Here is a 15837-nt window from a genome sequence, read left to right on the forward strand (position 1 = left end):
TCCTTTGCAGTACAAAAAAAAACAACAACATTTGTATAACTAAGATCCAAAAAATGGCTTGTTTGTTGTGAGATTTGTGGAAGAGTTGGCAGAGAGTTTGCAAAGAAACAAAAAAAATTTGGTCCCACTTTAAATTGAGTGTTACTTATAAGTAACAGTAGTTAAATACTATAAAGTGTAACCAAAATGTTGTCGAAACATGAAGCAACCAGCTATATTGGATTTGTTGACAGCAGTTACATCACAATCTGTAAGAAAGCAATATATATTTATAATGCTTTGTCTGTAAATTATGGTTTTATATGGATAATGTTTTCAAAACACAGAGTTGCTGATTTTTTTTTCCTATGCAGTGACATTACAGCCAATCATAAAAGTGTCTGTTTACTGACAAGCTAGCCTTAAAGGGTTAGTTCACCCACACATTTACTCACCCTCATGTAATTTCAAACCCATAAGACTTACGTTTATCTTTGGAACACAAATTAAGATCTTTTTAATGAAATCTGAGAGCTTTCTCTCCCTCCATTGACAGTCTATGCAACTACCACTTTCAAGCCCCAGAAAGTTAGTAAAGACATCATAAAAGTAATCCATGTCATTCCAGTGGTTTAACCTCAATTTTATGAAGAGACGCATGTTCACGAGAGCAGGAAAATTAGATCTCTTTAACATCTCAAATGTTTCTCCTAAACATAAATGAGGTTACTTTAACATCAAATGGAGACTTTTGCTTGAGTCTCCTTCTTCTCACACTAGTTTCCTGAGACAAAATAATATAGAGACTGTGTCTGTTCCCCAAATTAGTAATACAAAAACTCCCCAAAATGTTTTAATTGATGTTCAAGTTTAACAAATAAAAAATAGGTACAATACAGATAGACAAATTATAAAGCTTGGGTTTCTGAATATTTGAGTCCTTTATTTAAAAGCACTTATTGTAAATGCTATGATTACAGATCATAACCTAGATGTGCTGTGTTTGACAGAAACCTGGCTAAAACCAGATGATTACATTACTTTAAATGAGTCCACCCCTGATTAAAATGGCATAGAAATTCTGCAGCAGAGCGATGACATCTCAGATCATTATCTAGCCTCATGTATACTCCATTTAGACAAGGATGCAAATTCGACTCCCTGTTATAAATATAGTAGAACTATCATTTTTACCACTAAAAATTGCTTTATAAATAATCTTCCTGATCAGTTTCATCTCCTCAGCACCCCAGATAACTTTGAAGAACTTGATGTTGCAACAGAAACTATTGACTTTCTCTTTTTCAGCACATTAAACAGTTGCTCCTTTGTGTTTAAGGATGATAAAAGAAAATAGTCCAATGCTGTGGTACAACGAGCACACTCTGGCCCTCAAGAGAGTAGCCAGAAAAATGGAGCGCAGCTAGAAGAAAACACATCTGGAGGTGTTTTGCATTTTGTGGAAAGAAAGCATTATTGCATACAGAAAGGCCTTAAACTGCTAGATCTGTTTATTTTCTGACTCTTAGAAGAAAAACACAACCCTAGGTATTTATTTGATACAGTGGCCAAATTAATGAGAAATAAAGCTTCAACTTCAGATGTTTCCCAAAAGTACAGCAGTAATGACTTTATGAACTTCTTTACCTGCAAGATGGATAATATTAGAGAGAAAATTATAACCATGCAACCGTCTACTACAGTATCGCATCAGACAGAGCATTGTAGTGTCACAAAGGAAAAATTCCATTCATTCATTGCTATAGGAGAGGAAGAATTGTCTAAAAAACAACAACATGTATGTTAGACCCTATACCGAATAAGCTACTAAAAGAGATGCTTCCAGAAGTCATAACTCCTCTTCTTAATATCCTTAATTAATCCTTGTCATTAGGATACATACAGACAACTTTTAATCTGGCTATTTTTAAACTTATTGAAAAACGCAACCTGATCCTAGAGAATTAGTCAATTACAGGCCGATCTCAAATAAAAAATTCAAAAATACTAGTTCTGTCAGGTCCACTAAAGTCAAAAAACACAATAGACAAACATTTAGTACAATTTTTTAATTGCATATTTTGTAAAGATTTAGATTTGGCGGTATGGCTCTGTTCTAAATTCCCCATCCTTTCATGAGCTCCATGAAAAGCCAAGACAGGGAACAGCAGCAGATTCTGGGGACGACCTCCCATTTAACTGGGAGGGCAGAGCAAATCCCCCATTTAGAACAGAGCATGCATCAATGACAACAGAATGACATGATTAAGTTAGCAATTTAAGGAGGAGCTGGGGAGGAGGTAGGTTGCAAAGCAGCGTGCAGCAGAAGCGTCCAAGCAGGCAGATTGAAGTGAAGCTATGCTTAAGTAAGCCGCCCTGTTTGAGAGAAGCCAATTGAGAGCATAAGATCAGCTGAAACAGATCAGCTGAAAGAGGGGCGGAGTTAGAATTTCCCAATCAGCTGATAGCGGAGCTTGACTACGTGGCCTGCCAGAACGCTGGCGCTTGATATAAGGCAGTATCCTCACAACAATGTTTCTTCTTGCTGCAAGGATTTTCAGTCAGGATTTAGATTAGTTTAGGAGAAAAACATTGTTTTGGAGAAAAATCTGAGCACAGTGTGATGTTTAAAGGAGAAACTTTAAAGGAGACCATTGTGTTAAAAAATGTTGTCTCAGGAGACAATTGTGAGAAGCAAGAGACTCAAATCCCCATTTGATGTTAATGCAACCTCATTTATGTCTAGCAGAAACATTTGAGAAAGCAAAAAAATCCCCCTGGCTAGCTTTAATTTCATTCATCCACACCACTTCAATCAAACACAATACATACATTGTCATATTTGAAGTTGTTTAGTGTTGACAGTGTTTTGTTGCACAATGATTTAGTAGAGGAAATCATGACCTATATTTACATGCATGCAAAATGGGTTGTACAAGACAACATTTTCAATGCTAAACAAAGAAAGAAAGAAAAAAAAGGTTATGCAACAACCATGAAGCACTGGTACACTAGTGTTACATTTGATAAAAATAAAGTTATCTCTTATACTAAACATCTTACACTTATCAAAAATCTTACACTTATCAAATTACCCTTTCTAGTGTGTTTGGAAATTGTGCTGCATCTACAATGTTGGGCACTGAAGCTATTTTAAAATAGTAACCCTTAACATTCTGAAATGTATAATGATATTTAAATGATAGTTTCAGTATACAATATTAGGATTATTATTATTATTTTTAATTTAACAAGTAATACAATAAAATTGAAGACAAAGCTGATACCTAACTGAGACATATTAAGAGAATCACCCCTTATTATCCTAAGCTTAGAGAAACCTCTGTCAGAGCCATAGCCTTTTGGGCAGCACATCGACATTGAGACACAACTGCACCTCAGACAGCAAGAGTTCAAGTCCCAGCTAAAGGTACTTTCTTGCTCCTGTTCCTTTCTCGCCTCTCCCATTGTTTCCTGTCTCTGCTCCTACTGTCCTGTCCATTAAAGGTGAAAAACCCCAATGGCATACAAAAAATTAAAAGGAGCAACCTCTGAGCAATACAATATTTTTTTAATATAATAGATTAAATATAATATAATAGATTTAACTATAATAGTCTTGAAAAAGATTACAGCAAGACAATAAAGAGATCGCCCATGTTTCTTGCAGCCCATTCTCATTCTGGACTCCTTTCCTTTGACACGCGAGCAGACATTGATACATGACCACGTGTTGGAGATGAATATTTTATAAATAAAGTGGTGAATTATGTTTTTTTGCACAAACAAAGCACTTCCATCGCTTCATAAAATCGAGGACAAACCACTGGAGTCACATGGATTACTTTAATGATGTCTTTACTACCTTTCTGGAGTTTGAAAATAGTAGTTACCTAGACTATCAATTGAGGGACAGAAAGCTCTCAGATTTCATTAAAAAGATCTTAATTTCTGTTTCAAAGATGATCGAAAGTCTTATGGGGTTGGAACAACATTAGGGTGAATAATTAATTACATTTTTGGGTAAACTAATCGTTTAAAGGAGCCACACTTAAAACAGATACATTTCAGACAGGGTCAGAATGAGAGTTAAAATAATGATTTTTGCGAATATTATATTTTTTTGTCCAAAAACCTTTATTAACATTCTAAGTGAACCTTAAGGAACATATAAAAAAAAATCCATCTCATGACCCCTTTAAAATTTTTAGGCAAAGATATAAGCGTGTATGTTTGTATTATGACAGGGGGGTTGTTTCCTCAATTGAAACTTACAGAACTGCTCTTGTATCAGCTCTGCTGTCCTGTTACACTGTGGAAACAAGTGAAGTTGCTTTGAAGACCACTATCAAGTGATAGATTGCATGTCAGTCTTACTTGCAGTATGTGTCATTAATCATGCCGTAGACTCGGATCTCCTTGCACATGTCCATGGCCAGAATGAGCGTGAACCAGCCGGTGCTCAGGTACGACCCCGACTGAATCCTGTCAACATAAAATCATGATGTCAGTACTCAAAATATCCTATTTACGCATGTGTACATTTATTTATTCCAAAAGAAGTGGTTGATAAAAGCATGCATTGGAGAGATCTACATTCAAATAGTCCACATTATAGGTCCCCGAAAGCTATAATATCTCTTTCAAAAGGAGAAATGAAGCACCAATGTGTAAAACATAAACCGGGTGTACCTTACTGATGAAGATAGTAAGTGAGGGTGACCAGGACTAACAATATAGAAGCTGATCTATATAGAACAGAAAAGAGCTTTATAGGCAAGAATAATTTGTGTGAAATGAAATCCCAAAATCAGAGATGAGTTTGAATAAAGTTCCACCATGCTTTAAATACACACATGCTCCCTTGCCTTACATAAAAGCACTTCCGCAGCCTCAGTACCTCCATCACACAGTCCTGACGCTTATATTCCCTGCAACTTGAGCCTGTGAAACTCTCCCCTGCAGGGCTCAGGAAAGTGGTCAATCATCAAGACATATTAGAGCACGTGGCCATTTAGAGAAGCTATTGGCACCTGTGGAAAAATCCATTTCCCAGGCGCTTTGTAAAGAACACCGGTTTCATCAGAAAGAGCAGACCTGCTTTCAAAGGACAGGCATTAATTCCCAGCCATCTACCTTTCTCAGCTCCGTGCAACATTAAATTGCCATTCATACAGTTTGAGACATTGTTCAGCTGAACGTAACAACCTTTAATGACGGCTTCTCTGGTAGCTAGAGAAACCTAAAGGGATAGATTACCCAAAAATAAAAACCCATATGCTGTTCGGTGGAACACAAAAGAAGAACATTTGAAGAATATTCATGCAGCTCTTTTGTATACAGTTATTCTGGACTATGACTGTCAAACTCCAATAAGCAAAATTACACAAAGATAGTCCATAGAAACCTGTGTGCTATATTTCAGCCTTTGTGTGACAAACAGACTGACATTTAAGTTGTTATTCACTGAAAATCCTATAGCCAAAATTTTAATGTACTCCAATTTGAATGCACTGAATGAAAAATAAAGATTTCTAATTAATAATTAATTACATTTACAGTTTTTCTCAGTCGCTTTGGTACATTTCTCGAATCATCCTCGACATTTGCAAAACAGTAAGTGCATTTCTCAAAACAATTCGTACAAATAGCAAAACACCATGGATTACCTGCAAAAGCCAGTCTCTTGCTCAAAATCCTTAGTTCATCTCTCAAAAGTAAATATCTGTGTCAATGAACATGTCAGTGCCATCAGAATGACAAGTCCTTGTATCATTGTGTACGGATAAGACAGTCAAATTGCTTAGTCATGTTGTCAATATAACAGTGTACTCTGGAGGGATGTTCTGATGTAAACTATGGCTAAAGTTTTGATGACAATTATTGTAAATTTTTGGTTACACCTTAGTGTATGTGTGAGTTTGATTGTAAGAGACTGGACAAGATTCACATTTACGCTTTTACTGTTTGTACTGTAATTTGTTGACAGACCATGTCATTGTGATACAGAGAGAAAAAGACAGCACTGCATAGCACAAAGGAAAAAAAACTGAAAAACAAAAGTAGAAATATGAACGTCTAACGGAAATGTATAAAAATATGCTTGACATATTATGACAATTTGTTCAACCATTTTGCATGTAAAGACTTATGCTATGAACTAATGCCTTAATGTTGTGGGGGGTGAGACTATTCAACAGAGACCCAATATAATACATTTTGATCAACATGACATAAGCAACTGATAATGTAGGAAACAGCAGAAAATTGTACATAATCATTTGCATGGATGTACACAAGCATTTGCAACTTGTTCAAAGAAATGAGAAACTGCTTTTTTAATGTGCACAAGTGACACAATGATGTGAGAATTGAACAGGTAGTTTTGAGAATTTGAATTCTGATCTGGGAAATGTACCAAAGCGACTGAGAAAAACTGTAATAGAAGACTTGGAAATACCACTTTTTAGAAAGTGAACATGTATGGTCCCATTTGGAGCTTGACAGCTGTGGTAATATGGAAAAGAGTTGCGTCTTTTCACAACACTGGACTGCAATGACTTATTTTCATACTGTATAAAAACACTGTAGCGGTCTTCAAATACTTATTTTGTTTTCTTAATATCCTTTTTTTTTTACTATCCCTTTAAGAAGACAATTGTTATAGCTAAATGCAAGTGAAGTTTTCTAAGCTCATTTGTGCAATAGAAAATACAAGAAAATAAATAAACATCTCATCGCATTTGTAAATGCAACCAAAAAATCATGTTTATGGTGATTAGATAGATAGACAGACAGACAGACAGACAGACAGACAGACAGACAGACAGACAGACAGACAGACAGACAGACAGACAGACAGACAGACAGACAGACAGACAGACAGACAGACAGACAGACAGACAGACAGACAGACAGACAGACAGACAGACAGACAGACAGACAGACAGATAGATAGATAGATAGATAGATAGATAGATAGATAGATAGATAGATAGATAGATAGATAGATAGATAGATAGATAGATAGATAGATAGATAGATAGATAGATAGATAATAAACAAGGCAAGCAGCCTAAAACGATATTATGCCCTGCTCACAAGGATGAATTAAAAAGTAGTATCGCATGAGGAACAAAAGATGTCCTCAGTCTGTCTGTAGAACAGGACAGGGACAGCATCCTGTTGCTGAAGGTGCTCTTCTGCTTAGAGATGGTACAACCCCAAATCAGAAAAAGTTGGGACAGTATGGAAAACGCAAAAAAAAAAAAAAAAAAAAGTGATTTCTAAATTTACTTTGACTTGTATTTCATTGCAGACAATATGAACACAAAATATTTCATGTTTTGTCTGGTCAACTTCATGTCATTTGTAAATATGCATCTTTTCCTGTCATTCAGACCTGCAACACATTTCAAAAAAAGGTGGGACAGTAAAGCATTTACCACTTTGTAATGTTGTCATTCCTTTTCACAACACTTAAAAGATGTTTAGGGACTGAAGACACCAAGTGATGAAGTGTTTCAGGTGTAATTTTGTCCCATTCTTCCTGCAAACAAGTCTTAAGGTGGGCAACAGTACGGGGTCTTCGTTGTCGCATTTTGCGCTTCAAAATGCGCCACACATTCTCTATTGGAGACAGGTCGGGACTGCAGGCAGGCCAGTGAAGTACCCGTACCCTCCTCCTCCGCAGCCAGGACTTTGTAATGTGTGCAGAATGTGGTTTTGCATTGTCTTGTTGAAATATGCATGGACGTCCCTGGAAAAGATGTCTTCTTGAAGGCAGCATATTATGCTCCAAAATCTCTATGTACTTTTCAGCATTAATGGTGCCTTCACAGAAGTGCAAGTTACCTTTGCCAAGGGCACTGACACAACCCCATACCATGACAGACCCTGGCTTTTGGACTTGTTGCTGGTAACAGTCTGGATGATCCTTTTCTTCTTTGGTCCGGAGCACACGGCGTCCATTCCTCCCAAAAAATACCTGAAATACTGATTCATGACCACAGTACACGTTTCCACTGTGTGATGGTCCATCCCAGATGCCTCCGAGCCCAGAGAAGTCGACGACGCTTCTGGACACTGTTAACATAGGGCTTCCTTTTGGCACAGTACAGTTTTAACTGGCATTTGTGGATGTAACTACGTATTGTGGCACTTGACAAAGGTTTGCCAAAGTAGTCCTGAGCCCATGTGGTGATATCGCTTATAGATGAAGGACGATTCTTGATGCAGTGCCACCTGAGGGATTGGAGATCACGGTTGTTCAGCTTAGGCTTGCGCCCTTGTCCTTTACGCACTGAAATTCCTCCAGATTCCTTGAATCTTTTAATTATGTTATGCACTGTTGAATGTGAAATATCCAAATCTCTTCCTATCTTTCTTTGCAGGTCTGAATGACAGGAAAGGATGCATATTTACAAATGACATGAAGTTGACCAGACAAAACATGAAATATTTTGTGTTCATATTGTCTGCAATGAAATACAATGAAAGTCAAAGTAAATTTAGAAATCACTTCTTTTTTTTTTTTTTTGCGTTTTCCATACTGTCCCAACTTTTTCTGATTTGGGGTTGTACTATGCAGTGGGTGATGGACATTGTTTTTGCACTTTGCCATTGCACTTACAATGGAGGCACATGAGGGAAGACACTGGAATAAACCTTCAAATAAACAATATTTGGAATATATAGCTACAAGACTTATACAACATTATACGATTCCACAAGTGTGATAGAATTGCTTAGCAACCTTGTGGAAATGGAGAAGCGCTGCTATTCTTTACGTAATTGATTTATCTAAACAGCTCATTTTTTATAGTGTGGTTCTGCTGACTAATACAGCTGAACAGTGCTTCCCTAAGATGTTTTAAACTATTTCTTCCCCTGGGATGAGTTTTTCATTTAGCCAGAATGGTAGAGTTGCCTAGCGCTCTTAGGCAGTGCCAATTTATCTTTGTGAGGAAACTAAGTACAGCCATTATTACCTGACACATTAAAGAAGACAGACAGTTCCTCCAAGCTAAGGTTGTGTTTACTTTCATTTCGGCTAGATCTATTAATAACCCTGAGGCTGTCAGCAGTTGCTAGTAAATGATAGGCCTTTAGTAAGTGCACCAGCTCCTGTTCTTAAGTGGTTTTACCTGGTCAGCACAACTTCAATTTATCCACCAGCAGCTAATGGTGCCTTATCTGTTTTCAGTCATGCCAATATACAGAGAGTTTGTCACTTCTTTATTTCAACTTTTTACCTTAGTCATTGCTGAATTTCTGTGTGAGAGATAAAAGTTTTGAAATGACAGCTAAATTCTGTATGCCAAGACGGGCAAATTTTTATTTTGGTGCGGCTTTTGCCACTTGTTAAATGACTTTAATGAAAAATAATGAATTGGATCATTCTGACATAATAGGACCCATTTAAAATAGAACATAAGAAAATTAACAAAACAATATAAGTTGTCCAACTTATATTGTTTTGTTTATTTTTTTATGTAGATATAATTTAAATGGGTCCTATGATGTTTGTTTCTTTATTTCTTTATTGTTTTTTATTACAAATTTTCATCTTTCTTTAGTGTGTAATGTTGCTGTTTGAACATGAAAAAGGTCTGCAAACTTAAAAAGCACAAACTTAAAAAGTCACTCCAAGGGGAGTTAGTCTTTATATCAGAATACACGGTTTGACCCTGCGTCTTTTTCAAGATGTCATTCAAACCGTGTGTTTCTGGATGCCATCATTTTCTGTCCCCAGTTGATGGTCATGATCGTTGCCTCACGTGTTTGGGCGTTCAGCACGCTGAGGCAGCTTTCGTGAATGAGTCATGTTCCCACTGCGGGAACATGACCATCGCAGTGCTTAGGTCTAGGCTCGAATACCTCAAACGGGGTGGAGTCCCATTGCGTATCCCCCGATCTAGTGGTCCTCCCGCTGCAAAGCAGAGGGCTGCTACTTTGGCTGATGCCTTTGGTGGAGATCTGAGGGTGACGGTCAGGGCTTCCCCGACGGGCCAAAAACCCCTTCCGCATCATCGCTGCATGCCATGGCGCTCCTGCAGGTCTACCAGGCCAAAGCGCTCAAGAAGATGCACGAGGGTAGTGCCGACCCAGGGATCATGCCGGAACTGCGGACAGCGACGGACCTCGCCCTCCGGGCAACGAAAGTCGCTGCCCGCTCCCTGGGTCGGGCGATGTCCACTATGGTGGTCCAGGAACGCCACCTGTGGCTGAACCTGGCTGATATGCACGAAACCGACAAAGTGCGGTTCTTCGACGCCCCTGTCAGTCAGGCCGGCCTCTTCGGCGACGCCATCGAGAGCTTTGCCCAACAGTTCTCGGTGGCCCAGAAGCAGACGGAGGCGATCAAGAATATCCTGCCCCGGCAGACCGCTGCTGCCTTCACCCCTCCGCCGGATCCAGCGCCTCCTCCTGCTCGTCGCCGAGGGCATCCTCCTGCGTCCGCCTCCGCCCCTGCTAAACTCAAGCAGCAGCCTCCACCCGGGAAGCAGGGTGCCGGACGCAAGGGGGGCGCCCAACCCGCTCAGGGCCCCACTAAGTCTGCCGGCAAGCGTAAGGGTAAGCGGCCCTGAGACGGGCAGCCCAGGGACGGATGGATCTGCTCGGAGGGAGATGGTGTCAAGGGGAAGGCATTTCAGTACAAAGTATTGCCCTTCGGGCTGTCCCTGTCGCCCCGCGTCTTCACGAAAGTCGCGGAGGCAGCCATTGTTCCACTCCGAGAACGCGCCGTTCGCATTATCAACTATCTCGACGACTGGCTTATACTCACCCAGTCTCGGGAGCAGTTGTGCGAACACAGGGACCTGGTGCTCCGTCACCTCAGCCTGTTGGGCCTTCGGGTCAACCGAGAGAAGAGCAACCTCTGTCCCACGCAGAGGATCTCTTATCTCGGCATGGAGCTGGTTTTGGTCAACCGGACTGCGCGCCTCACAGAGGAACGAGTCTAGTCAGTGTTGAACTGCTTGAATACATTAAAGAGCAGGACGGCGGTCCCACTGAAATTCTTTCAGAGGCTCCTGGGGCATATGGCATCTGCAACCGCAGTAACGCCGCTCGGATTGCTTCATATGAGACCGCTTCAACTCTGGCTACACGACCGAGTCCCGAGGTGGGCGTGGCAGAGCGGCCAGTATCGGGTCCCAGTTACCCCGTACTGTCGCCAAACCTTCAACCCTTGGTCAGACCCCTCGTTCTTACGGGCCGGAGTGCCCTTAAGACAGGTGTCCAGGCATGTTGTGGTATTCACGGATGCCTCAGCCACGGGTTGGGGGGCCACGTACAACGGGCATGCAGTCTCGGGTCTGTGGACGGGGCCCCAGCTGCATTGGCATATCAATTGCATGGAGTTAATGGCAGTACGTCTTGCGCTAAGTCGCTTCAAGAAGCTGCTTCAGCACAAACACGTACTGGTCCGCACGGCGGCCGTTGCGTACATCAACCATCAGAGTGGTCTGCGTTCCCGTCTCATGCTCAAACTCGCCCGCCACCTCCTCCTGTAGAGTCAGAAGCATCTGAGGTCGCTTCATGCCATTCACATCCCTGGTGCGCTGAACCAGACAGCCGACAAGCTCTCTCGTCAGTGTCCACTTCCGGGAGAGTGGCGACTCCACCCCCGGAGCGTCCAGTTGATATGGGACCTTTTCAGAGCCTCACAGGTAGACCTGTTTGCCACTCCGGACTCGTCCCATTGCCAGTGGTACTATTCCCTGAACGGGGGTACCCTCGGCACAGATGCACTGGCGCACAGCTGGCCCTGGGACCTACGTAAATATGCGTTTCCCCCAGTGAGCCTTCTAGCACAGACTCTGTGCAAGGTCAGGGAGGACGGGGAGCAGGTCTTGCTAGTTGCGCCCAACCGGACCTGGTTCGCTGAACTCACTCTCCTCGCGACAGCCCCACCCTGGCCGATTCCCCTGAGGAAGGACCTTCTTTCTCAGGGAGGGGGCACTCTATGGCACCTGCGTCCAGACCTCTGGAAACTCCATGTCTGGTCCCTGGACCAGACTACGAGGCGCCTCTATGCTCTGAAGTGGAACCTGTTCGTTGAATGGTGTTCTTCTCGCCGCGAAGACCCCCGGAAGTGTTCGATTATTGTTGTGCTTTCTTTCCTACAAGATGGGTTGGAGCGAAGGCTGTCTCCCTCCACCCTGAAAGTGTACGTCGCAGCAATAGCGGCGTATCACGATGTAGTTGAAGGTAAATCCTTAGGGAAGCACGACTTAATCGTCAGGTTCCTCAGAGGTGCGAGGAGACTAAATTCTCCTCGTTCCATCTCGCTACCCTCTTGAGACTTAGCCCTGGTGCTCAGAGCACTTCAGGGCCCTCCTTTTGAGCCTTTGCAGTCCGTTGAGTTAAAAATCCTGTCTATGAAGACGGTACTCCTGACTGCATTGACCTCAATCAAGAGGGTGGGGGACCTGCCCATGCGCTTTCGGTCAACGAATCGTGCCTAGAATTCGGGCCCGGTAACTCTCACGTCATCCTGAGACCCCGGCCCGGATACGTGCCCAAGGTTCCTACCACTCCCTTTCGGGACCAGGTGGTGAACCTGCAAGCGCTGCCCTCGGAGGAGGCAGACCCAGCCCTGGCTTTGTTATGTCCCGTCGCGCTCTTCGCGCTTACGTTGACCGGACACAAAGCTTTAGGACCTCAGAGCAGCTCTTCGTCTGTTACGGAGGCAAGCAGAAGGGAAAGGCTGTCTCCATGCAGAGGTTAGCCCACTGTATAGTGGATGCTATCATCTTAGCGTACCAATCGCGAGACGTGCCTTGCAGTGTCGGACCTCCCTGCTTTAAGCCCTGACTGCTGCTCCAACTAGGAGCACCCAGTGAGCTTAAGCAGGGTGCTGGAAGGGCCAGCACCCTGGCGTTTTTGTAGGGATCCTAATTCGTCGGTCAGTTCCGATGTACGCCGAACGTGACCGACTGAAAGGGAACGTCTCGGTTATGTATGTAACCCTCGTTCCCTGAAGGAGGGAACGGAGATGTATGTCCCGTTGCCAGGTGCTGTGCTTCAGCTGCAGGCCCGAGTCACATCTCGCCTCCTCAGTTGTAAAAGCGGTATGCATTGTTCACTACCGTGTTTTATACCTGAGCTGCGGGGCGGTGTGTGAACCGCATGCCAATGTTTATTGGCTCGTTTCTATACACTCGAAGTAGATTGGTCTCTGAAAATAGATCCCAATTCGTTGGTCAGTTCCGACGTACGTCTCCGTTCCCTCCTTCAGGGAACGAGGGTTACATTCGTAACCGAGACGTTTCTGTTGATTAAAGTAATTTCTGTCTTTGTATTAACTCAATTATTTTGTTTTAGTGAACTCAGAATTGAATTACTTACTTTTTATACCAGAAAGTCGATTTCTTACAGTGAACTAAAATAAAAATAATAATTAAACCGTAGTAAATTAATTGTATTAAGTAGCACAGATGTAATAAGGCTTGGTTTGACGAACCTAATACAATTAATTTGATCTATTAACCTAATCACATTGACCTAATCAAACTAAACATTGACCTACATTGACCTAAACCAACCAAAGCGTGTTGACCCAATTAAGCTATATACGTATATACACACACTATATTGCCAAAAGTATTGGGACACCTCTCCAAATCATTGAATTCAGGTGTTCCAATTACTTCCATGGCCACAGGTGAATAAAATTAAGCACCGGCATGCAGACTGCTTCTACAAACATTTGTGAAAGAATGGGTCGCTCTCAGGAGCTCGGTGAATTCAAGCGCGTTACCGTAATAGGTTGCCACCTGTGCAATACATCCATTCATGAAATTTCCTCACTACTAAATATTCCACGGTCAACTGTTACTGGTATTATAACAAAGTGGAAGCAATTGGGAACAACAGCAACTCCGCTACAAAGTGGTAGGCCACTTAAAATCACAGAGTGGGGTCAGTGCATGTTGAGGCGCACAGTGCGCAAAAGTCACCAACTTTCTACAAAGCCAATAGCTACAGACCTCCAAAGTTCGTGTGGCCTTCAGATTAGCTCAAGAACAGTGCATAAAGAGCTTCATGGAATGGGTTTCCATGGCCGAGCAGCTGGATCCAAGCCTTACATCACCAAGTGCAATGCAAAGCATCGGATGCAGTGGTGTAAAGCAGTGTTTCCCAACCTTTTTTCGGTCATGGCACCCTTTGAAAATGTTCTCCATTTTGTGGCACCCCCTCGCATACGTTACACTAGGTGTAACGTTACAGTTTGCTCACGGTTCGGTTTGTATCACGGTTTTAGGTTCACGGTTTCGGTACGGTCCAGTATTTGCTATGTTCTGGGAAAAAAGGGACTACTGTCAAATAAAAATAAAGAAACTAATAAGAACAAATAATTTAAATACAAGCAGCAGCACAAATAAATACTATTGAGCAAAGATACTAATAAAATAAACTATGCTTTTCAGGTTTTTCAGGTACGTCTAACATTAGTTCCCTTTCGAGGGAACTCGCACTGCATCGGAACGACGAATTTGGGGATACTCCCTAAGCAACAGCGTATCTGAAGTCTGAATGAAATCATGCCAATCCTGATTGGTGTTGCGTCATGACGTAGCTATGACGGCATACCCGGAAGATACATAAGGGGAGCCTGTGCATAGTAATGGCAGTTATCGCTCTTCAGCATAGTGCTCTCTGTGAAACTGTCTGTCTATTTATTGTTGTTTGTCAAAAAGTGAAAGTGTGTGTGAAATGGCGACTGAAAAGTGAGAGAGTTTAAGCAGTGTGTGCATCCGTGTCCCCATTACATGTCAGGCTCGGATTAACACCTGCTGTGTGTGCAGTGTCTGGGTGTTTAGCATGCTCGGGCGGCTCTCGAGGGAGCCGCTTACGAGCATTATGTGAAAGCTGACACTCAGGCTGCTCCGCTCTCGGCTGGCCATGTTCGATGAGGCCGGCAAGTCTCGTGAGCCCCGTGGATCGGTCCCGCATCCGCCGAGGCGGTGCGGCGAGGCCGGTCATGGGGCTCACGGATGGACTGTCAGCGGGATTTGGGACTGCTGAGGCATCTTCCTAGTCTTTGTCTGACAGTTCAGATGTTCTCCTTCCCCGTGTGGAAGCCCGCCCTACGGCTTCTTCCCCCGGGGCGGAGGACCCGATGCTTGAGCGGTCTGATTCTGAGGAATTAGACGTGCTCAGCATCGAGGCAGTCGAAGTTATAAGCACTTTTATATGTATGCAAGATTCTTCAAGCGCAATTTCCGAGGCAGTGCGCAGGTTATGGGTCTGCAATTAAAGTGAACACACGCGATCGGTGTGCATGAGAAACTGTTGGCTTAACGGCTTGAGCCACGTTACTGAGCCTATCATTCAGACTATGTTTCACCTTATTGTGGCTGCATTTAATTCTGAGGAATTAAAATATTATCTGACTTTGAGGAGTTAGATGTATTTATATTCAGCCTGTCATTCAGATCAGGTGGGATGGGTTTTGGTGATTATGATGGCATTTTAATTCCGAGGAATTGAGTGTCATGTTATCCAACTTTGATAAGTTGGATACTTTAATTCTGTCACCCAACCGTGTTTAACTTGTGAACTGGATATTCATCTAAGATGGAGCCCTCCTGAAGTTGGTGTCGTTCTCGCCGCCTTGTGGCCTGCGGGACACATCAGGTTCAGGCAATTGCTATTCGCAGTGTCCGCCCTAGTGTTGCGGCCCTGTCGAGCTGCTCCCTTAGATGAGGCCCCTGCTGGCCAGCCCCCTCTCCCGGGTAGGAGTGACCGAGGTCGTTTTCCCCCAGGAGCTCTCGGGAAATCAGTGCTGTGTTCCCGCCGTCAAAGACGCTTCGGGCCTCACTGATTTCCCGCGCACGCACGCCGCCTTCA

The 15837-nt window shown here is 42.7% G+C and overlaps 1 protein-coding gene across 3 annotated transcripts in view; it reads right to left on the reverse strand.

Moving 5' to 3' along the window:
• Positions 1 to 15837, reverse strand: part of st6galnac3 (ST6 (alpha-N-acetyl-neuraminyl-2,3-beta-galactosyl-1,3)-N-acetylgalactosaminide alpha-2,6-sialyltransferase 3) — a 182451-nt gene that overhangs the window by 38371 nt on the left and 128243 nt on the right. For all 3 annotated transcript variants that reach the window (XR_013816785.1, XM_079820173.1, XM_079820172.1), the window contains exon 4: positions 4357 to 4464. Coding sequence is in view for 2 of the 3 variants with exons in the window: in XM_079820173.1 (XP_079676299.1) it covers positions 4357 to 4464 (108 nt within the window). In the remaining variant the exon portion in view is untranslated. The remainder of the gene's footprint in view (positions 1 to 4356; positions 4465 to 15837) is intronic.

This window comes from Gobio gobio (genome assembly GCF_949357685.1).
Source record: "Gobio gobio genome assembly, chromosome: 6".
Taxonomy (NCBI): domain Eukaryota; kingdom Metazoa; phylum Chordata; class Actinopteri; order Cypriniformes; family Gobionidae; genus Gobio; species Gobio gobio.